At 42.3% G+C, this 24,122-nt stretch overlaps 1 protein-coding gene across 2 annotated transcripts; it reads right to left on the minus strand.

Moving 5' to 3' along the window:
• Positions 1-2,864: 2,864 nt before the first annotated feature.
• Positions 2,865-4,670, minus strand: LOC147885825 (uncharacterized). 2 transcript variants are annotated; one of them, XM_087397011.1, is made up of 2 exons: positions 3,397-4,670; positions 2,865-2,988 (listed from the first exon to the last, which is right to left on the minus strand). In XM_087397011.1, exon 1 carries the CDS (start codon positions 4,472-4,474, stop codon positions 3,443-3,445), a length of 1,032 nt encoding a protein of 343 aa, XP_087253137.1. In that variant the 5' UTR covers positions 4,475-4,670; the 3' UTR covers positions 2,865-2,988; positions 3,397-3,442. The 2 variants fall into 2 exon arrangements, with proteins under 2 accessions (XP_087253137.1, XP_087253135.1); XM_087397009.1 differs by having other exon boundaries at positions 2,865-3,069.
• Positions 4,671-24,122: the final 19,452 nt, after the last annotated feature.

A 24,122-nucleotide genomic window follows, 5' to 3' on the forward strand; every position in this document is an offset into this window, starting at 1 on the left:
CTTTTTTCCAAAAGTGGGATTAAAATACCCCTCCTTTTAAATACACGTGGTACACTAAAATTTTTGGAGGTGAATCCACCGAGCACATAAACAACCGTTCTCGATCTTCAAAAATTATTGGATAACTTGTTGGTTATTCAAACCTACATTGCAAGCGTTACTGGAATACAAGAGACCGATGCCTTTGCGTGAATAGATTGCTAAAACTACTAACACATTGTTGAAACGGAATGCTAGTATTTGCAGAACGTCTAAGATCTCTCAATTACAAAGTAAAATGCTTCTTGTTGTCTCTCATTTTGGATTTAAAAGAGAATGCACAAGACATTGCATTGAAGTGGAAATAGATGAATAGTGTACATCATATAAGATAGTCAGATCCAAGTCTTCATTACTCAATAGAGTAGATCATTAAATGAACGCATATTCTCTTCTCGAGCTCTCATGCTCTTCTCAATAGAGTAGAAGTTGTAAACGTATATACAACTACTAAGTCGGGTAACAGAGAGAGCGTGTGGGAGCAAGAGCATGAGAGCTTGAGAAAAGAATACGCAATACATACTAATTGTCAGAACACTTAACCATTCTGATACTAATTTCAGGTTGATTAGTTGACCCCTTAATAAGCATAGCTTGGGTTCATTCGATACCTCCGCTTACACACCGATTTTGCATCATCCTTGATAATGATCACGTGCTAGTAGAATTGGGGATTCATGCCCTTGATGATGAAATAACTCTAGGTAAATGAATTGGTAAAGGAGATGATAAAAGTTTACAATTCCTACAAGAACTCTAAACTTAGCTGTGAGCTTACCAAAATGAATGTGTGTCGGCCTTCATTACAAGATTGAGTTTATACAAGTCATCCCTTTTGTCTCTTTGGTACTACTAAACTTCCCACTCAAAGGCTTTCTCCACCCGAATGAGATGTTAGACTTTACGCATCCGCATCTATGGCATATAGGAGAGGAGCAATGGGGCAGCCTTCCCTAATGGGTCAACCGTCACCACCGACATGTGCAAGAATCTAGAGTCAAAATCTATGAGATCATCTTCGATCAAGATGAGAATGCATCGTGTGGCAATTAATACTTGTCCATAATTGCTACCACATTGACTTCAAATAGGCTCACCAAGATTGGATTGTTCTTAAGGTACTATACTAATCCTCCTTCTCATTATCAAGCCCGTGAACCGTGCTGACACCTTTGATCATTTGAGGTCATAAATGCGTATTGACCAACCATCTCATTTTAATAAATTGTCCTTATTACCCTTTTGCATAGTGATGTGGTTTAAGTGCTAGTCCTACTTAACTTGTGCATGGTGGAGCCCAACAACATGTGGTAGGCACCATTGATATCATTCATACTTAGGACTACAATTGCAATGATAAGGAAATGTCCACGATTTTGATTGTAACCTTGCAAATAATTGCTTGGACATGTCATTGGTCTACCATGCAAACAATTAGGGAAAAGATTCCCATCTTGACAATCCCAACTATCAACACACTTTGTTTGATAAAATGTTACGCTAGAATCATCTCCCCTCAATGTTGCCATGAGAACCACCATGTTACATCATAAAATGGTCCTTTTGGTCTAACTGGATGTGGGTTAGGTTATGCAATGTAGACAATTAAAGCGGCCACCATGGATGTTTTTATCGAAGCTACACTTATATATTAATATAAAATCCTAGTGAAAGATTATCGAGTTGATTTTTTTAGTTTCACAATATTGATAGAGCATAGTATGACTTTATATATGCTGTTCTAAAATTTGAAGTAAAAAATCTTGAAAAAACTTTAAAATTTTTTGCATTAAAGTTTCAAATTGTGGCAAATGTTTCAAACAATTATTTTATTAGGGCATATGAACTTTTGATACCACCAAATAAGTTTTGCTTCTTCACAAAACTGTTTTGAAACACCTTTTGTGACTAACAACACCACAGTAGTAACGAATGAGATGCCCTCTCGCAAGGTGCAAGAGTGGCCACAACTAACATCAGAGCGAAAACAAAGGTTTGGATAGTGGCCAATACAAGTGATTGAGGTGCCCATCAAACCAACATGCATCGATAGTGGGCACCAGACGTTTCACTCTAGACTCTTTAGAACCATGAACATTATTTTGGCATTTGCTATGCCAGCTCGATCGTCTGTGTGCTCTTTTACAGAGCCATTTGACTCCATGTTAACAGCTGTGCTGGCTTCAAGCCCATGGTGGCCTGGTCTCAACCATAGAGTCAAGTGTGTGCATGTATAGAGTTCAGTACAGATTAGAACTAAACTAAAGAGCTGCTGTGCAGGGTGATTACTATCTTAAGCTGTCAGAGTATCTGACTTTAAAGTATTGGGTTCATAACTAACCTGAAAAACTGCTTCAGTTATAGTACAACGGTCTACAGTTCTCGCATATGTGCAAAGCCTGCTAGAGCTTCTTGGCCTTTATTCTTGAACCTGTCAAAAAACTCAAAAATGTCTCTATTCCACCATTTGCTACCTCATTTCTAAGCTTTTTTGGCAACAAGCAATCACTAGCAGAAAGGAGTTACCCTCTCATTGCATAATCTCAATTTCCCAATTAACATATACGGCTGTGCATAGCTGTTTAGAGTTCCTCGAGACAGCCACTCAACATTAACAGCAACTGGTGAAGGATATTTTCTTGAACTGTAAGCAAACCTGAGAAACCACATGTTCAACCCAAATTTGAGACCATGCTGTAGTGGACTCTCTCCTATTGATCTCAAAAACCACTGAAGTGAAGTCTCCCTTACCATCGTGCCCCTATAGGTCAGTTTCCCACAGGTAGAGGTTCGAGGGAGTGACTGCAATACATAGCTGCAGTGACTGCAATACATAGCTGCATATGTCCCATACCACAACCACACCCTCCCAAGAGAGGCCTCCCAACAGCTTGACTGGATGGTCCATACACTGCCAGAGTCTCTGTCCGCTTCGATACAGCCCCCAAACTGAAACATTCTTAGCCTTAGTTGAGTGCTCTACACAAACGTTTCCTTCAACCATGGCTAGCTAATGACAAATCACATCACCTAAGCAAATAATAAGTTTCACATCAGTCAACAAGGTCAAGCTCATTATGAAGGTAGCTACCTCCCTCCATATTGCCCAATTTGACACTTTGGATTCTTGGATGACAAAACAAGTACTCTTCTACCATATTATGGAGCCACTGGCTCGTTTTACTCTTCAAACTACATTTCCATAATTTTGTTTGTTATGATTATGTCCAATATCACTCTCGTACTAATATGGACTTTCAGTACCATACTATTGCTCTTCTTTCATCGCAGGGAAAGCTTAGTGTCAAGAAAAAGATCTTTGAAAGGAAGTCCACAGAGTCAAGGCGGCTAAAGTACCTGATGAGTGAGGGTTCATGTTTACTTGCCAACACACGAACTCGACCTAGCTGCGATTCTTTGAAGTAAAACAGTACACTGTAACTCCCGTTCGAGAGTTTTCATGGCGATGCCTATGGACCACCCGTACACTGAAAAACTTTGAAGCTTTTCTGAAAAACTGGGCATCCTTTTTCCACCTTCTTAGGTGTGCAAGAAGCACAACAGGCGACTCAGGTCCTGCGCAGACATTCCCATGAGGCTCAGCTCGCAATGAAGAGCACTTTTTCTCATCTCCTAAAAGAAGCCATTTGAGAGTCCGCAGGAGTGGCTCAAAAAGGTAATCATAGTAAACAACATCAGAGGCCAAGATCAGGTCAAAAGAGCGCCCAACGGCCTGCATGTCCTCCTGCTCACCCCAACGAAGCGCTTTCACGGTAATTTTTCCTCCTCTCCCTGAAGCTCTCAAGACCTCCTCATTTAGAGAAGCGTTGTGAACAAGATTGGGAATAACATGGGGCAAATCGGTGATTGTGGCGTCAGCTCCTAGTAGGGCGGATAGAATTCCAACCATGCCAGTCCCTGCCCCAAGTTCAAGAACCCTCATGTTCCCCCGTTTCGTTTGATCTAGGAAAGCAACACCATCCTGAGGCTCCTTGGATGGAGTCAAGGGCAAGTGCACTACCTTTTGACAAGAAGATGAGGGAACCTGGGTGTCACCATTCTGCAGGATTTGTGTGTAGCCAGCATGATCGTCCCGAAAACTGCCTGCGGATGTGCTGAAGCGATCGGATGGCAGCTGTGGCTGGGCAGCAAGGTGAGGGCAAAGATCCAGGCGGCGGACCTCGCGTTGGTACATTCCTGACTCGCCAAAAAGCTCTTCCAAGAGCCAGCACAAGGCAGAAGCTGCTGGCCATAACTGGAAAGAGAGGCCCTGGGAAGGAAGCTGACGGACGATCAACTGAATCTGGTGAGTACGAAGAGAGTAGACGGTGGTGTGGGAGGGGGAGCTTTCCTGCAGCTCTAGTTGCTGCAAAGCCAGCACTTCGTCCCCATCATGTCCCTGTTCTTCTTCTTCTTCTTCTTCTTCTTGCTCCATTGGAGATCAGACTTTTGGAGCCAAAGAGACATTTAGTTAACTTTGAGGATAGGCATCAAACGGCTAAAACTTGTGTGTATATACGTATGTACACGTCCTCAGTTCAAGCCCTAGGGGCTCCTCACGATTCTCTCTTGGTCACCTCGTATTGGGACGTTACTCGTACTTTCAACTTCTAGACAACTCAAAAAAACAAGTTGAATGATGAGAATCATTCATAAGGCCTACCATATCTAAAAAGAAAACGAATTGGATGCATTGCATGGAAAAGAGGGTTTAAAGGGGGGGGGAGAGAGAGAGAGAGAGAGAGAAGGGGGGGGGCAGAGGATGAACTGGAGAGAGAGAGAGAGAGGGGGGGGGAGAGATAGAGAGAGAAAATAGAAAGTGAAAGTTGGTGAATGTCATTAGTGGGCTTGCCCAAAATATAAAGAAGAGAAAAACATGGAGGAAATGGTGGATATCACATGGTCCCAACCAATCACAAAAAACGAATGAAAATTTACGAAAAAATGAATTTTCCCTTTCCCAAGGGAGGGTGCCTTTACTAAGGCCTTCCCTAGAGGGCAAGCCAAAAAAAACCCTAAGAGGATAGGAGCAATTGTGAGTGTTCAGACCAAGGGCTAAAGCATGTGGGTGTGTATTTGCCCATCTTGAGTTCAAGCCCCAAGGGCACCTCAGGATTCTATCTTGGTCACCCTGTATGGGGGCGCTATTGAGACTTTCAATTTCAGTATAATGCAAAAAAAGAAAAACGGTACGAGCAAGGCCAACCCTTTGTCCTAGGAAGGGGCATGGCTTGCATGGCATTCACGGGCACACAATGGTGGTTGGTTGTGTGACTTAAGGGGCGGACGGCCTAGTGCTTTGAGGGAGCCTCCCTCCAACCGTAGTTGGGAGCAAGGCCAACCCTGTGTCCTTAGGCCAATTACACAATGGCGCGAGGAAGGGATATGGCATTCGCATGGTGCAAAATGGTTGGTCACGTGACTTAAGGGACACCCATCATCATGGACGGCCACCTTTCCCTACCCAAGGCCCACCCATTGCACAAACTCGAGCATTGAGCCCATGCCAGCCAATTTGCAAGCCTTTTGCTTTGACCACATAAGCAAAGGCACTTTGTTGCGATAAATGTAGAGTTTCCTTTTTGTTACGTTGTCCATCGAATGTGTAACAAGGCACGGCCCATGCATTTTCTAGCTTGGGCATGTGTAACTGCCCTCATCATGTCCCTCCTCCTCCTCCTCCTCTTCTTCTTCTTCTTCTTTTTCTTCTTCTTTTTGCATGGGAAATGAATGAAAAAAGAGTAATACAAAGTAAGATGACTTTACATCTCTAAAGCTAGAACATATTCCAACTCAACGCTTTAGCAATAGCTAGAAAGATTTCTCTCTTCTTCCCAAAGAAGAAGAGTGCATTTAGAATGTCTCTATGTATTCTATAATGGAAGTTAATTGGCATTGGTACTCGGCTGAAAGACTAGTCAATTCCTAGTGTACCAAATCAGTTGAGCCGTTGTCGCCCTGATCAGCTACCAAATTTCCAACTAGGAGTCGTTCATCTTGGACTTGTCACTCAAAATAGCCACCTTCCATTGTAATGGAATGAACATTGAAGCCCAAGCTAGCCATTATTGTAGGATCCACCAAATAGGCTTAATCATGAGGCAACCCCTGAAAAGATGAACATGGGATTCCATTTGTACTTTGCAAAAAGGGGAAAAAGGAGAAATGTCTTGCGATTTCACCAAGCAGTCCTTTGTTGGCAAATTAATCTCAAGGATCTCCTACCATTTAAGAACTCCTTGCGAAAAAACAAGCAACCCATCCTACCCCATCCAATATCGTGAGAGTACTGCCCATGGTTGAGAATTGTGTAATTTGAGGATCCACTTAGCACACAAGCTAAAGGAGGTAGCTGCAAAAGCTTCCAATCTGTGACCTCCCTCAACTTTTGGAGTGTGAGCGTATTGCCATGGGAAGGAATGCCATTGATCGTGCCAAAATAAGTTAGAAGCAATCATTCCACTTCAATAAGATCTTGCTGTGAAAATGGAAGAACTGAGGATAGGAAAACCATAGTAGGCTTTTAGCATGGTCAACAGACCCAACAAGGATAGACACTTTCCTTCCATTTGTGAAACTTGCCACAAATTTTGGCCAAACACCAATCCAAGAGTTGTTTCATGGTAACACCTAGCCCAACAGACAGCCAAGATAGCACAAAATAGTTCACTGTTTTATTACTTGAAATCCATATTGTCCAATCCACTATGACTGGCTTTCCTAGTTCAAAAATAGCACTGTTGTTTTAGATCTATTGATCTTAGAATCAGAGACTAGGGGGGACTCGTCATAAAGATTCAAAAGAGTTTCTAGATTGGACTAAGTAGCTTGGAACAAAATTGGAACCATGAAGTCGAGTGGGTGATGTGATGATCGATTTGCTTGAGAAGTGGCTTGGTGACGATGGAAAAAAGTAAGGGTGCTAGGGGACACTCTTGACGTACTAATCTTTTGAGGGGGAAGCTGTCATACATGTATGGATCCTTGAAAGAAGAAATCGAACCCTGGATCAAGAGCCTTAGCAAGGACCTTGTACGATGCATTGAACATCGTTAAGGGTCACCAATCACCCGGATAAAGGTGGCTAATAGATTTAGGGATAAGTTTCACCACCCTTGATTCATAGGAGGAGAAAGGAAACTGCGCCTGAAGCTTGCATTGAACATATTAGTGAGATCTCTTCCACAAAGAGACCAATAGTGTTGGAAAAAGTCTATGGGAATGTCATCAGGGCCTGGTGTTTTCTCCCTAGCCATTGAGTGTACCACGTATTGGATCTCTACCTCAGTAAAAGGGCGTTGTAGCATCAAGGCTTCGTGGGGGTCTACAACCCGATTCATGTGTTCCAAAAATTCATTGAACCAACAATCATATCCATTGTGGCTGGTTGGAGCGGCTGGTTGGAGCAGTGCCGACAATGCTTGATAAGTGTTTACAAACAACCTTCGAAATTGATCATGCTCCAGAGACCTGGAGCCCCTCAAAATCTAGCATGAGCAATATGCTCCTCTTCTCCTTCACAACTTTGAAAAGGTATTCAGAGGGTTTATCTCCAAGTTAAAGCCACCTCAAACTTGATTGGATACAAGCCAGTGCTAGGTGGGGGAGAGAGAGAGATAGATAGATATTAACGTCTCTAAAAGGCCAAACAACCTATGAGACTAAAACAATTTATACATCTGCTAGTGTTGTCTCATCAAAGAGAACAAAATAAATAAGCTAAAAGCTGAGAGCTACTAAAGGTTCTTACAATCAGAGGGACTACAAGTGACCCAAAACTAATGAAATACCAAGCAAGTATTACTAAAAAGTACCAATTGATCAACATAGGCAGAAACCTAATCAATAGAAATGTCGCACTCTTCTCATGTCAAAAATCCCAATCATGGATAGCTCTAGGATCTCATAACTCGGTGCCACACATTTCTGGTGTTTGGCAATGATGGCTCAGATCCAATGAAGATATGGGTGCTGGTCGCGGGGTCTTGGGGGCCTAGGCCTCTGTGACCTAGATATGGCGATGGCTCGGTCCAAAATCACACCACTAGAGTGTGGCAATCTACCTGTGTGTGATAAGGTGGTGGTGGAACCAGGGGTTTTTGATGGCGGGGAGGGCATAAAACTAGCTGAGGTGCTGGCAGTGAAGAAGTCTCTGAGTGTACTTTGTCTGGGTGGGGCTGGTCTCGGTTGTTTGTCTCCCAACAAAGTCTTTCTATGTCACTTGAGCTCTGATAAAAACAAACCCAAGAATTTTTTATCTTCGTACTCCATCACCCTACGGAGCGGGCCAAATCCCTCTCTAAATAGACAGTGGTATCTTCCTCAGATTTCATAATATACCATGCATCTACAGTAGAGAGAGAGAGAGAGAGAGAGAATGGGGTTAGGTTACTTTTGGGTTTACTTTTCTTCTAGTCAAGGTTAGGGTTTTATTGTTTTGCTTTTGCTTATTTTTTGAATGCCATTTCATGACCCCTACAACTCCTCTTTTGACACGAGTCTACCTGCATACTCCCGTCAAACTTGCTACTCTGAACTTGTTCTCTTCTCACTCACACCCCTTCAACATTGGTATGGAGCATATACGGTTTATGTGCAACAAGGATTCGTTCATCAAGGTTGGAGAAAAATAGGCACTCTAATGATTCATGGAGAGCGGCATGGTTGGATAGAATTTACATTTCAAGCAAGGCATGGTGGCTTGACCCTAGGGTCCTTGGGCAAGTCGTTGGCACATCTACAGCCTCTCATTTCCCTATAACTTTTTGCTTTTTCCCAACTCTTGAATGTGAGACCAGATCCTCCCCCATTCAAAATGAACATCAATTTTTTTGGGAGCGAATAATTTGACAAAGTGGTTGCAAAGTTTTGGTGTTCTACCCCAAACAACAATTCATGCTAAATTATTAGATGGGGAGAAACTCCAAATTAGGTGGTCCAAGCTTGCAAGGAATTTGGCAAAAAACAAGCACAGTGAAGAAGACATGAGTGGGCCGCTTTGTTGTCTACAGTGCAGGGTAAAAAATAAGGAGGGAAAAAATTTATGACAGTGTAGGTCAATGGGCAAATCTTACCCCATATAGAGTTATAAATATTAGCCCTGCTACCACTTTTAGGGCGAATTTATCAAATTTGAGGCTCTAAAAATTAGCCCACCTTTAAGTTAGGGCTAATTTATCAAATTTTAATCTCTAAATATTAGCCCAACAAACTTGGGAAAGCCTCTAAATTAGCCCTTGGGCTAAATTCGCATTTTTTCCCTGCTATAGTGCGGAATTCTATTCTTCTTTCTCTCCAAATCACTGGAAGTGATCCTTATTTCATCATTGCTTAGATCCATCAAACTAGAGATTCGAGCGAATGAGTTGAATTCATCCCAACCAACGAGGTCCAAGTAAAAAATTAGCATGAGCAGAGTAGATAGTTCCAAGGAATTAAGGTCATTTGCCAATTTGGTCTAGAGAAATCGACTCTTCTTCTTGTTGTTGTTGAAGCATCTACTCCTCCATTGGAAATCCCTCCAGGTGGCTCTTCTTTTAAGCCCAAACCTAGAAAATAAAAGGCTCTTCCGAGGTCCCTCTTAGGGTGGGTTCCGCCCATGAAAGAGGAAATAGAATTGGAGGATGGCTATTGGGTGTGGTGATTCACAATAGTCAGCGGTCATCAAGCTGCTAATTTATGTCACCACCAATGTGTGATTGGTCTAGCGGTTGGAGGAGATGGAATGGGACAATCATGTGTGATTGGTCTAGCGGTTGGAGGAGATGGAATGGGACAATCATGTAGTGGTTGGAAGGGTTGGACATGGAGTGGTGGGCGGTCTTCACGGGTTGTGGACACAAATCTGAGCAAACCTTGATAGGATTGCACTAAAAGACGTACTACCAAATGTGTGCTACTCGCATTGAACAATAGAAGCACATGGTATGGTGGAGCAAGCTTTTGCAACCATCCAAGAATCTTTGACGGCCTACAGATTTGATTTGACTTGCTTGCCATGGCAAGTGACTTATTCTTGAGCTATGTTGTCAAAAACTTGTTGGATCACCATCGATGATGCAAAGTGACTTGGCCTTCATTGATGACAAGAGAGCACGGGAGTTCATAATTAAGAAGTTGTTATAACCCTTCTTGGTTCCATCAAGCATTGACTAGCAATAGCAAGTTAGTAGAGCATGGCAAATCATGCAACGGCCAGAGATGACCAAATAAATGCATGAGTGCTATAAATGATCGACTTGGATTACTATGCAAGCTATTATAATACTGATTATTGTGATCAACTTAATAATCCAAGACAATCATTATCATTACAATCAAATGATGCGACGGCCAGAGCCGACCAAGCGAGGATGGTGATCAAATCATGCAATCGGTCAATTCATGCATTTATTTTGGCATGCACACATAATAATCCAATGTCTTGTTAGAAGCACCAAGTATTGTGATCGACCTTCCATCATCCTAAGGACACGGAAGTCACACATTGTACTCACTCTAAAAGCTCCTACTAGAACCTAGTACAAACTTAGGACATGGCCCTCAAATTGTTTTGCATTCGAAAGCCTATCCATAAATTTTGAGACCCATACTTTCAAAAGTCTCAAAGTTCATCTTTTTCCCAGCTTAGCTGGCATCGATTACTATGTCACCTATGCTTTGTCCCTTGATTTTCATACAAAACTAAAGGCAATTATCCTAGGTGACATCACACGGCTTAAAGTCTGGTAGGGAATTCCACATATACATGAAATGGTGCTACCCTTTCTTAAAACCTTGGGTTTTGTGAATCCAAGTCTAACAATTGTTTGCCAGGAAGTAGAAATACACTTTTATGTTCTCCCCACAGAAGCAACCAACAAATAGATCATATTGGAAAGGACTTGGTGATATGCCATGAACTGCCACATCAACTAGTGTGCTCAAACTACTTCGCTCACAAATGGGGGTAGAATAGCAGTAGTCCCATTGTGTGGACCAAGTCCTACTCCTTCAGGTCCACCCTATTCGGCCCATGACAAAACAAAGTTACATAAGAGGGCAGACCAGAAGCCCCATCCACCTCTAACCCCCCGACAAGTCTAATCCCGAAGGGAGAACAAGGCCAACCGTTGTGGCAATCCGGTGCCATTGCCCATTTCATTGGCCATTACCATCCTCCACTCAGGAAAGTTGTGAACATCAGGTACAAGCAGCTATCCTCTGTGCTCAATGCTACTTCAACCAGAGCCAATCAACCAGAGCCAATGACTGGAGGGGGTCCAAGCAACACACAAGTCCCTAATCGCCCAAGAGACATCTCTTCCGAAAGCATCCGTACAAGGAAGAAGAACACATTGCCATCCCATGCTTCGGACTCCAAGCTCCAATCCACCTCCTCCACCGCAACATCCCCCCAATCGCTATGTCCCCACCAAACACTTGGGAGGAGACCAAGGCAAGCAGGTCGCCTGGGTGCCAAAGATGACTGTACAAACCATGAAGGTTGCGAAGGTATCAATACAAGAACCTGTGTCGACCCGAGATGCAGAACCACATGAACCTACCAAAGAACCGAACATAGCAAACCATCCCCAGAGTCCCAAACACACTCTATTACCACCACAAATAGTCCAACTCAACATGAATATCACCAAAGGGAACAAGGGAGCAGCATAAGAACCAACCCCTACACTGCAGGGTGTTACACAAGAACCTCCCTCCAAATTTGAAGGCGAACCCTCGAGGGTAAATACGATCATACCATCTCCAACGGTACCATCCTACTCAAGAAAGCAAGGGTCAATGCCAAGGGTGGTGGTCACACAAGAACCCACTTCTCCCACTACAACAGACCATTCTGCAACAACTAGTCACAACGCCAATGTGCCTCCAGGGGCGTCCAAGGTAAGACACAAGCTCGACACTTACTCTACTTGGCTTTTAACATGCTATGCAGCAGCACGACATTGCATTCCTCATAATCATTGAGTCTAGGTCTAGGTGAGTCATTACGGTAGTCTCACCCAATGCACCCGCATCCCACAAGTCACTGCCGAGCACACACACACATGCACATCCATGGTCAGCACTAGGTAATTAGGGTCAGTATGTCCCTTTTACATTTTTTCACCATCTTGCACGCTAGCCTCACAATCCATCCTACACCGCATGAGTGCACTCCACTAGTTCCTATCTCCCACTCACCTTCCCACTCCTTCACACTTTTCCCCTCTTTTCCTTCTCTACACAGTCATCAGTATCCCACCAGTTGTTGCTATAGCGTTATTCTGCTAACTGTTGCCATCGACATATCTCATTGATCATTGCTATAGTGTTATCTTGCCAACCACCTCACCATAAAATATTAATCTGCTGACTGTCGCCATCCTCATATCACACTGGTTGTCACCAAAATTCTACCCCGTCGACCATCTCCATCGTCATATCACACCGCTCGTCGTCACCAAAATGGTACCCCACCAATCGTCACCATCGTCATATCACACCGACTGTTGCCATCCTGTACCCTGCCGACTGTCACCATTTGAAGATCCTGCCAGCCGTGAGGATACAAAAATCTATATAAACATGCCCTATTCCACTGGGTTGTCACCATAGCAGTTTCCCCTAGACTCTTGCAAAATTTCGTTAGAATCCTCATAGTCCCTTGCCCTCTTTCACAGCCATCCAACACATTTTATTCATGTGTCCTCCCACTCTTCCTCTTCCATCGATTCGTGTTGAGATATGGTGCCATGTGCACATAGGTTAGAGGCTAAGGTGTGGTATAGGAATGTATTAAAGTAGCCATCATATGATGTAGACTACATGACGTGGAGATGTGGATCAAGGATATCCACAAGGAGAGTTGTGGATTAGAGGATCCCACAAGTGTTGACTATTCTAAGGGCACTCTCTATATAAGAGGCCTATCATGTATTGTTGAAAAAGGAGAAATGCACATTCACTCAATATTCTATTTATGAGTTGAAGCTAATCTATCCTAGAACCTAATTGACTTGAGGTATGGTGCCATGAGCACATAGATTAGAGGCTAAAGTATGGTATAGGAAAGAATTAAAGTAGCCACCCTAGGATGTGGACTACATGATGTGGAGATGTGGATCAAGGATATCCACAAGGAGAGATGTGGATCGGAGGTAATGAGTCCAAGCTAATCTATCTTGGAACCTAATTGACTTGAGATACATGTCATGAGCACTCTCTTCATCATGTTTCCACAAAGGTTCCATCCACCTTAGAGCGCTCCATAGATCCTGAGGCATGCATGTTTTCACAATTCCCTCATCACTCAATGACCCTCACTCTTCCCCATGTATCTTGAGAATGAATTCTTCTAATTCAAAATTGAGCTGGGACTCCATCCTCCACAGGCCATTGCTCCCTCTAATTCTCAGAACATGCCTTTAGCAAAAAAATCTGCATGCCCTCTGAATTCCCCATCGAAGATTTGCAAGGGGAGGAGTGTTGAGATATGGTGCCAATAGCACATAGATTAAAGGGCAAAGGTATGTGATAAGGAATGTATTGAAGTAGCCACCCTAGGATGTGGACTACGTGATGTGGAGATGTGGATTGACGATATCCACAAGGACAGATGTGGATCAAAGGATCTCACATGGTTTAACTATTCAAAGGCCACTCTCTATATAAGAGGCCTATCATGTATTGTTGAGTATAATAGAGAGAAATGCACACTCACTCAAGATTCTATTTATGATTCCAAGCTAATCTATCTTGGAATCTAATTGACTTGAGATACATGTCATAAGCACTCTCTTCATCATGTTCCCACACATGTTCCATCCACCTTAAAGCACTCCATAGATCCTAAGGCACACATGTTTTCTCATGGTATTAGAGCTTAGGTCTAGTCTCCTAGATTAGTTGTAGGTTTGCCTTAGGAGCACATGTTTTTCTCCTAGGTTAGTTTCAGTTTTAGATTGAGAGAATTCTATCCATGAGAATTTTTGACATTTTTATTCTTGTGAGAGCTACATCAAATTCTTTAATTGTGTGTGTGAGAGAGAGAGAGATTCATGTTCATGCCTCTTGAGTGATTGTTCATATTTGAGAGCATTCTTTGAGATATTTCTTTTGAGAGGAAGAAGAGATTTCCGTTCATGCATTAGAGATTTGGTGAGGGTTTGATTCACAAAGAATCCCTAGGAGTCTTCTTGTGTGTGAGAGAGAAAGAGTTTCTACAACTCTATCTACAACTAGCCGATGCGATGCTTCTTCTACCTTGACTTTAAGGCAACTCTAAAGCACTAAAGCTCCTACAAGCAACTAAAGTGACCTAGTAGGCTATCTACAATGCCTAGAGCAGCCAGCCTTCAAGAACAAGTGCCAGCGAGCAAGTGTCAAAATAGCACTACAAGCAAGCTTCCGAACCTTCAAGGCTCCACAACTTCAATTGCGGCTCCTCCATGACAACAACTACAGTGCCATAGCTCCTATGCCAATCACCTCCCAGCCGAGCTCATGATAGTAGCTCCTGAGTGGTTGTTGGCATGTTGTTGGTGTCGATGTAGTAGTCATATCTGCAACAGTGATAGTTCTTCTTCTTGTTGTGCTGTGGTCACCATTCTGAGGGCCACCATGTCTAGAGATAGTAGCAACAAAGAAAACAGGGAGTACCTCCTTCAATGGGCCAGCAATAATCAGGATCCATAGCTAAGACAAACTCAATGAGCTTCTGCCAGCGACCTCCAACAACCTCCGTAGCTCATAGCCTTCTGCATCAATGTCCCCCATTTCCATTATCAATGTCTTCCTTAATCTTGAGATGGTATGCATATTGCAGTAAGCACAAAAAAACAGAGATCAACATATTGGTGATGATGACTCTAGGTAAGAAAACGACTGAGAGCTTGGAGTTGAGAGAGCTTGAGCTGTGGGCGAAAGTCATCGTCTGGCATGCACCGTGAACTAGAGGTTGAGTTCAATGATAAAGTCTTGGATGATGATCGCCACATCAACGATGCTACATAGAGCCTCCAACGCCCTCAACACAATCACTGGACTCCAAACGATCTCCAATAGCCCAGCCATGACTTTAATAGAGCGATGCTTCAAGCAAGCCTCAAAGCTCCATCTGCATACTGGACAAGACAAAAAATAAATGGATGTATAGTAGACAAAACATTGTTATGCGTGAATTCTATTATACTTAATTGTGACATGGATAACAACTAGGGAGATGCATTCTAAACCTTCCTTCCCAGCATAACAAAAATTGTTCCAGCAAAATGTTATGCTGGATGGTGGCAGGGTAGTATCTCTCCTTCAGTTAAAGATAATAAATTTCACAAAGTTTGAATGATTATATTGGGGTATATATATCATCAACATTATTTTGATTGATATTTAGATTTTGGAAAGTTTGTTTATTTATTTATATGTATATGTATGTATGTACATACATACATAAATACATACAAACATACATGCATGCATGCATGCATGCATACATACATACATACATACATACATATCTATAATATATGTATGCATGCATGTATGTCTATATGTATGTATGCATGTGTGTGTGTGTGTAGAGAGAGAGAGAGAGAGAGAGAGAGAGATGTACATACATACATACATAAGTATATACACATTGAAAAGTAAAATAAAAGAAGAAAAAATTCTAAACACTCTTTCATAATACCTAATTAAAGAAAGAAAGAAACCAGACTATAATCTAATATGTTAAGTCTATAGTTGGTCCACACAACTTTATGGAGGATTAGCCATAGGAGAGTGGAAATTTGTTCTGGTATCTTTCTGTCCCAGATCAATGAGAACCTGACATCCCATTTCCATTCATTATCAGAGAGTTTCCACTTGGAATTGAGGATGGATACCACCTCTTCTATGCCCTTAGAAGGAGTGGGTATGGTTAATAAGGATGAGCTACCAAACCAACTAAATTCTCTAGTGAGGTTTAAGACACTGCCCCCTTTCCAAGTAGTGTCACCCTCCCACAATTGAATTCTACTCATGACCAGCACTTGATCTATATTATTAAGCCTGAATTACCTTTTGATATCCAACCATGTCTTCCATTTAAAGTTGGCCTTGTCCCACAAATCTCCCTTAGTAGTCAATCCTTTCTTTGATAATTGCCAGGCTTTTAGGAACTCATCATCACTTAATTGATATTTCGTGAAGAAAATAGATACCCGAAGTGAGTCCAAAGCCATGAAGCTCCCTTTACTAGAGAGGACTATGTGGCTCTTTATTTCTTGAAAAGCACCCCATAGAGTTTTCTAGAGTTGGCTTCCCTTAGTCATACAGGGCTCAAAGTTCCCAATAGTAGAGAGAAGAGGAAAATCTTTCCACCTAGGGGCCCTGAAAAGTTTTGTCAAATTTAAAGTTTCTAAGTAAAAGGTTGGACCAGTCATTGTTAGGAGAGGCAATAGCTTTTATAATCCAAGTGGTAGCAAGTTCGTAAGCAACCAACTGGATATTGACTACTCCCAATCCTCCTTCCTTTCTAGGTCTGGTGCAAAAGGCCCATTTAACTTTTGAAATTCTCCTTTTTGTATCACTTCCCCCCCATAGGAAAGATCTGCAAATTCTGTTGAATTTTTCTAAACCTGTTTTAGAAAGGCACCAATAAGAGAGGTAAAAAGTAGAAATTGGGTAGATACAATGGTTTAAGACAATTCTTCTCCCTACAACATTTGCATATAACCCTCTGAGTCTGTCTATTTTCTTCCTGAATCTGTCTAAGAACCACTCCCATCTATCCTTCATTTTAACTTTAAATCCCATAGGAATACCCAACAACCTGAAAATTTGTCCATGTGGTATTTTTTTGCATCCCATCTGGTCAAAAAGCATCTAAGAGCCACGTAAGAGAAGAGCATAACTTGTTTTAGTGTGATTTATCTTAGACCCTGATGCCACACAAGATATATCCATACATTCCATTGCCCCTTGAATATCTACATCTGTGTTTTTGATAGTTAGTATTGTGTCATTTGCAAATTGTTGATCAACTGAATGTTTCCTTGAGGGAATATCAATTCCTTTGAGTGACCTCACGGACAATTGATCTTTTATTAACCACCCCAAAGCATCAGCTCTGCAATGGCAAATAATGAAGGGGCCAGCAGGCAACCTTGTCTTATTGATCTCTTCAAGGAGAAACTTTGACTCATTTCTCCATTTACACATACCTTTGTTGATGCTTTGGAAAGTAGCAAAGCAACAAATGATGTGAAAATTTCCCCTAGTCCCATATTCTTGAGGGATTGCAGAAAAAAATCCTAGTTAAGTCTGTCATAAGCTTTATCAAAATCAATCTTTATAAAGCATACATCTTGTTTAGTTTCTTCAGCATGTGTGCATCCTTCCCATAGGTTTATGATTGCCTCTAACAGGTGTTTGCCTTTGATAAATCCTTTCTATTCTTGAAGAATTCAATTATCCATCTTGTTTCTCATTCTTAATGCAAGGGCTTTGGCAAAGATCTTGTAAAAGAAGTTTAACATAGTTAGAGGTCTCCAGTTTTTTAACACTATCTTATCCCCATCTTTTGGAATGAGTTTAATAACCCCTCCATTTAAGTGCTTGGGGTAAGAATCCATGTTCAAAACTCTCTTTCAACACTGTCATTAAAGAAGGGCCAACTGGGTCCCAGAAAGACTTGTAAAACTCTACTGGAAGACCATCGTCCCCTGGAGTTTTATTGGAAGACTTGTAAAACTTTACTGGAAGACCATCCTCCGCTGGAGTTTTACCATCAGCCATAGAGAATGCAGCCTCTTTAAGTTCTTGCAAAGAAAGATCATTATCTAGCTGCAATCTATCCAAATTAGAAACTTTACATTGTCTAACTAGTTGGCATCTATTCCTAGCCTCTAAAACCTATTCATCACTTGGATCTACTACTGGTTTCTCTTTTTTCTAATTCTCATAAAGTTTTCTTTGGTTGGTCTATCAACGTTTCTGTGGGGGTTAAAGGTCACTGTGCCTTTACCCTGGTTATGTACAATACTCAAATACATATATAAATGAATGAAAAAGAAGATTAGGGTGGTTCTGCACCCATCAAAACTTGTGTGGCTCTTTGTTTCTCTCTCTCCTTCTTCCGTTCTTGCTTCCATTGAGAGCACTCTCAACTGGTATCAGAGCCCAGGTGATCTAGCTGAGCGTGCGTGAATGCTTGGAGGCTCAGCAGCTCTGTGGGAGGAAGGAGAAGCTCTATGGGAAGCTTTGTGGGTGACTTTACTTGCATCTGAGTGTGCAGAGACCTTGGAGGAACCTTTGGGAAAGTTACTTTGGTTTTGCAAAGTGGTTTTGAGAGCATGTTAAGTGTTTTCAAAGAAAAAGTCATTTTTTGAGCTTTTCCCTGTTCCGTTCGATGACAGAGACTCCATATTGACTTGTAGAGGCAACTATTGCTTGCTTTTGGTATCCACTTCACTTCAGGAGCTTGGAAACACCTTCATTCTTGAATCTGGGATCATTTCATTGGATTTCTGACTCAGTGTGTCAGTTTCTGCGTTTTTTGCCCGAGTGTTGGAACTCAAGTTTGGAGCAACCATTTGCAGATCTATCACTTCCGGTGGACTCAGGAGGTCCTAAAACTTCTATGTTGCTCATCATTTGCACTCCAGTGGAGTTTACAAACAGCTCTGTTTCCAAAAACGTTTTTCAGTCCGTGTGTTGGACCCAGTGATTGAGACCACGGTTTCCAAAACCGTTTGTCCCATTGCATTTCGGACGCCCAAAAACCCCTACCTATCAGTTCTTGCATGCTTCGGTGGAGGATTTCTAGAGTTATAGATCTCTGTGTATTTGATTTCGTCTCTCTGTTATGCATTTTTCATTCTAAGGTTTTGAAACCTTAGATTTATGCCACATGGTAGTGGATAAGCGTTGACTCCTATTTCTCACTCATCGGTTGGGATTTTGGAGTTCCAACAGAAGAGAGATATTTGCAGATTTTCTTGTTGAGTCTGATTATGCAATGGCGCCCATGTTTTGAGGCATCTCAGGTTCTATTTTCAGTAGCGGTCATTACCGTGGGACTATGATTTCTTGAGCATACCTTATGCAGATCACTTTGGTTACAGTTTGAGCAGTGTGTGCTCATTCATGGTGTGCATTGGGTTGCAGTGGATGATTTATAGGCCATTTGGATGCATTACGGTCCTTATTAGATGCGCTGATAGGCCCAAATTGCCTTGTGGGATGCTATTTTTTATGGACGCTTTGCACATGGATGCTATTTTATGCTGAGGGACGGCTTTGACACATTGCAGGTGATGCACTGATAGTGCTATGCTCTCTTGGATGAGATATTATTGATGCATATGCCAGTGGACGGTGTTTATGCTTGAGTCATTTGGCACTTATTGGCATTTTGGATTACCATTGCAGTTGGCATTTTCCTTTGGGCCAGATTTGCTCATATGGATGCATAGTATATGCACATGAGTCAGATGCTTTGAGCTTTGAGTTTTGGTGATATTTCACTCTATTGTGGCATACACATTTGGGTGCACCTGGTATTTGGTGTGATTCTCTCTTGAGGCACTAGCATTTGGGATTTTGCTTTATTTCCATCATGGCATCCTCTTCCATGTCTGAAAAGGAGTTTTTCAACATTAAAAAGTTTGATGGGACAAACTTTTCTTTGTGGAAAGAATAGATAAGGGATGTGAGCTTATTCAAAAGAAGCAGATTAAACCCTTAAAGCTAAGCCTGCAAATATGTCTGAGGATGATTGGAATGAGTTGGATGCATTAGCAAAGTCTACTATTAGACTTCATCTTGCAGAGTCAGTTTATTTCACAGTAGTAAATGACCAGACTACGGAAGATTTGTGGAAGAAACTGTGTGCCACTTATGAAAAGGAAACTGCCTCTACTAAAGTTTACCTCATGAAGAGGTTGTTTGAGCTGCAGATGAAGGATGAAGGAAGGGGTCTCCATTGCTTCTCACTTGAATGAATTCAATATTATTTTCAGCCAGCTTCAGGCTCAGAAGATGAATTTTGATGTGGAGACTAAGGCAATATTTCTCTTATGTTCATTGCCATCCTCATGGGATACCTTCCGTACAGCTGTCAGTAACTCTGCACCTGGTGGAGTACTGAAATTTGATGATGTTGTGGGTAGCTTGTTCGCCGAGGAGATTAGACGAAAGTCTATGGATGGCAACAAGCAAGATGCAGCCTTAAATGTGCAAAGGGGCAGATCACAGTTCAGGGGGAAGTCCCAAGAAAGAGGGAAGTCTCGTAGCAAATCTAGGGCACGGAACATTGAGTGTTACCACTGTGGCAAGAAGGGCCATATGAAAAAGGATTGCTACAAGCTGAAAAGAGAGCAAAAGGATAAGAAAAAAAATGCAAATTGGGGTGTAAATCAAAAGGAAGAGAGTCCAAGGGAGGACAAAGGAAAAGTGAAGATCGAGGAGATCAATGCAGTCATACATGATAGTGACAATGACATTCTCTTCATGTCTAGTTTATCTATAGAGTTGCTTACCACTTCAGATGATGCATATTCCCAGGATTGGATTTTGGATTCTGGTGCTTCATTTCATGTTACTCCCCATAGGGAATGGTTCTCCACTTATGACAGTGGAAAGACAGGTTGTGTGGATCTTGAAAATGACTATGCATGTGACATAGTGGGAGGAGGTGACATAAAGTTTTCTTTTGCAAATGGGTCTGCATTTGTTTTGAAACATGTGAGACATGTGCCTAAGCTGACCAAGAGTCTTATTTCAGTGGGTTAGCTAGATGATGCTAGTTTTCACACCAATTTTGGCTTTCAGAGTTGGAAAATTCAAAAGGGCTCTATGCTTTTGGCCAGGGGTGCCAAGTGTGGGACTTTGTATCCCTTACATGTATTAGGGGTATTTGATCATGTTGTTGCAATAACCGAGCAGCCAAGCACTTCTTTGTGGCATTGCAGGTTGGGGCACATGAGCCAGAATGGAATGAAACTCTTATGCCGTTTGAATTATGTACCGCATTTGAGTTTCTCTGATTTTGAATTTTGTGAGCACTGTCTCTATAAGAAGCAGACTAAATCAGCCCATAAAAGAAGGGGAAAGAAAGAGTTTGAAAAGCTTGATTTGGTGCATTCAGATGTATGTGGTCCCATGCCTACACGATCATTAGGTGGGGCTGAATACTATGTGACATTCATTGATGATGCAACTAGGAAAGTGTGGGCTTATGCTATAGCTCGGAAGAGTGATGCGTTCCAGGTATTTCAGAAATGGCTGGCCTTGGTTGAGAATCAGTCAGGTAGAATGCTTAAATGCCTACGGACTGATAATGGTGGAGAGTATCTCTCTCATGACTTTCAGCATTTCTGTGATACACGTGGGATTAAGAGGAAGCTCACATCCCCTCGTACTCCAGAGCAAAATCCAGTTGCAAAAAAGATGAACCGTACCATTCAAGAAAGGTTGCAATGCATGCTTTCCAATGCAAGTCTTTCTGGTGGTTTTTGGGCTGAGGCAATGAAGACTGCAGTGCATGTGATCAATAGGTCACCTAGTAAGAGTTTGGATGGTGGTATTCCTGAAGAGGCATGGAGTGGCAAGAAGCCCTCTTACTCTCATTTGCGTATATTTGGGTGTGAGGCATATGCACATGTGCCAAAAGAGCTTCAAAAGAAGCTAGATCCTAAGTCTAGGAAATGCATATTTTTGGGTTATGGTGAAAGTGGAGAGATGGGCTATCGTCTCTGGGATCCAAAAGCAAAGAAGATCATACGCAGCCATGATGTGGTCTTCAATGAGAAGAAGATGCATAAGGCACCCATGAGGGATGTGGAAATGAGGAGAATCACTTTCCAAGATGTGAATCCACCTGCATATGTTGATAGAAAGCAAGCTGTTCATGCACCAAATGTGCAAGAAATGGTACCACCAAGTACTCCCATAGGTATACAATCAAGGGTAGATGATGGATCATCTATTGGTGGAAATGATGAGCCAAATGTGGCTGATATGCAAGTGGGACAGCAAGCTGAAATGCCCTTGAGAAGATCATCTAGAGTATCTTGACCGCCTGATAGGTTTGTTCTAGGGGTACACTATGTGATGCTTATTGATTGTAGGGAGCCTTCTTGCTACAGAGAGGCTATGATGCGTGAGGATCAATGCAAGTGGGAGTATGCTATGCAATCAGAGATGAGTTCACTTATGAAGAATAAGACTTGGGACTTGGTTTCTTTGCCACATGGAAAGAAAGCATTGCCATGTAAATGGGTCTACAAAATGAAGGTCACAGGTGATGATGTGCCTGGGTACAAGGCCCGTTTGGTTGCTAAAGGGTTCAAGCAAGAGAAGGGTGTGGACTTTGATGAGATATTCTCTTCGGTTGTGAAGATGACCACACTTAGATGCATGCTTGGACTAGTGGCAGCAGAGGATATGGAGCTTATGCACATGGATGTCAAGACAGCAGCTTTCTTGCATGGGGATTTGCATGAGGAAATTTACATGGTGCAGCCGGAAGGCTTTGAAGAAAAGGGCAAAGAGCATTTAGTTTGCAAGCTGAAGAAGAGTCTCTATGGTCTTAAGCAAGCGCCTAGAGAATGGTATCAGAAGTTTGATGCTTTCATTCGGTCCCAGGGTTTTAGAAGGAGTGAAATTGATCACTACCTCTACACTAAAAGGGCTAAGGATAATAGCCTAATAATCCTGGCATTATATGTGGACGATATGCTATTGGCTAGCAAGAATACTTATGAGCTAGAGGCATTAAAGCTCAAGTTGCATGAGGCCTTTGATATGAAGGATTTGGGACTAGTAGGTCATATTCTTGGTATGTGCATCACGCGTGATCGGAGTAGGAAACTCCTTTGGCTTTCACAAAAAGAGTATGTTACAAAAGTATTGCAGCATTTCAATATGGAGGGGGGGAAGGCAGTGAGTTCTCCATTGCCTCCATATGTGAAACTGAGTCATACAGATAGTCCCAAATCAGATAAGATGGAGTTGTTAGCCGGTATATGGCTAATCTAGGAAAGAGGCATTGGGAGGCAGTTAAGTGCATCATGAGGTACATGAAAGGTACCAAGGAGATGTGCATCTGCTTTGGTAAAGGAGACATGCGTGTACTTGGGTACACAGATTTAGACTATGCAGGGCATGTGGATAGTAGGAGATCCACTTCTGGTTATGTGTTCACCTTTGCAGGTGGTGCAGTGTCGTGGATGTCTCGCACACAGAAGTGCATTGCTTTGTCTACCACAGAGGCTGAGTATGTTTTGCAGCCACAGAGGGTTGCAAGGAGGCTATATGGCTTGATCGGCTAGTGGGAGATTTGGGGATTCATACAGGTGTACCGACATTGCATAGTGATTCCATGAGTGCTATTCAGCTAGCACGGAATCTGGTCTTTCATGCAAAGACCAAACACATTGAGGTCAGGTACCATTTCATCAGGGAGGTACTTGAGGACAAGCGCATAGAGCTTGTCAAGGTTCATACAGATGATAACCCTGCAGATATGCTGACGAAGAGTCTACCTAGTCAGCAGTTTGAGTATTGTCATGTATTGATGGGCATTGGATAGTATGCTCACTGGTTGTTCTCCCTTAAAGGCACATTGTCCTTTAAGTGGGAGGTTGTGGGGGTTAAAGGTCACTGTGCCTTTACCCCGGTTATGTACAATACTCAAATACATATATAAATGAATGAAAAAGAAGATTAGGGTGGTTTTGTACCCACCAAAACTTGTGTGGCTCTCTGTTTCTCTCTCTCCTTCTTCTGTTCTTGCTTCCATTGAGAGCACTCTTAGTTTCTTGGCCACCAATATCTGAAATAGATTTTAGCACTTTGGATCTTGATTTGTTCGTAGATTCTGATTTCCTTTCTTTTGTCTAACAACTGTTGTTGGGCATTACACTATCCTATAGTCTTGACCTCTGCTCTAGTTATTCCAATTGTTGCGGGTCTCGGCGGTGACTCACATGTCATGGGGATGTTGAAGATAGCCTCCACTCCGAGCTACTCCTTGTGGGAGCAATGCATAGCATGAGGCATCCGCAAGTGTCACTCGAGCAGCCTCCGGATTGTTGCAAAGTGTCTCCGTGCAA

The sequence above is a fragment of the Dipteris shenzhenensis genome, chromosome 25 (assembly GCF_047967505.1).
Source record: "Dipteris shenzhenensis isolate YYH24624 ecotype China chromosome 25, Dip_SZ_1.0, whole genome shotgun sequence".
Classification (NCBI taxonomy): domain Eukaryota; kingdom Viridiplantae; phylum Streptophyta; class Polypodiopsida; order Gleicheniales; family Dipteridaceae; genus Dipteris; species Dipteris shenzhenensis.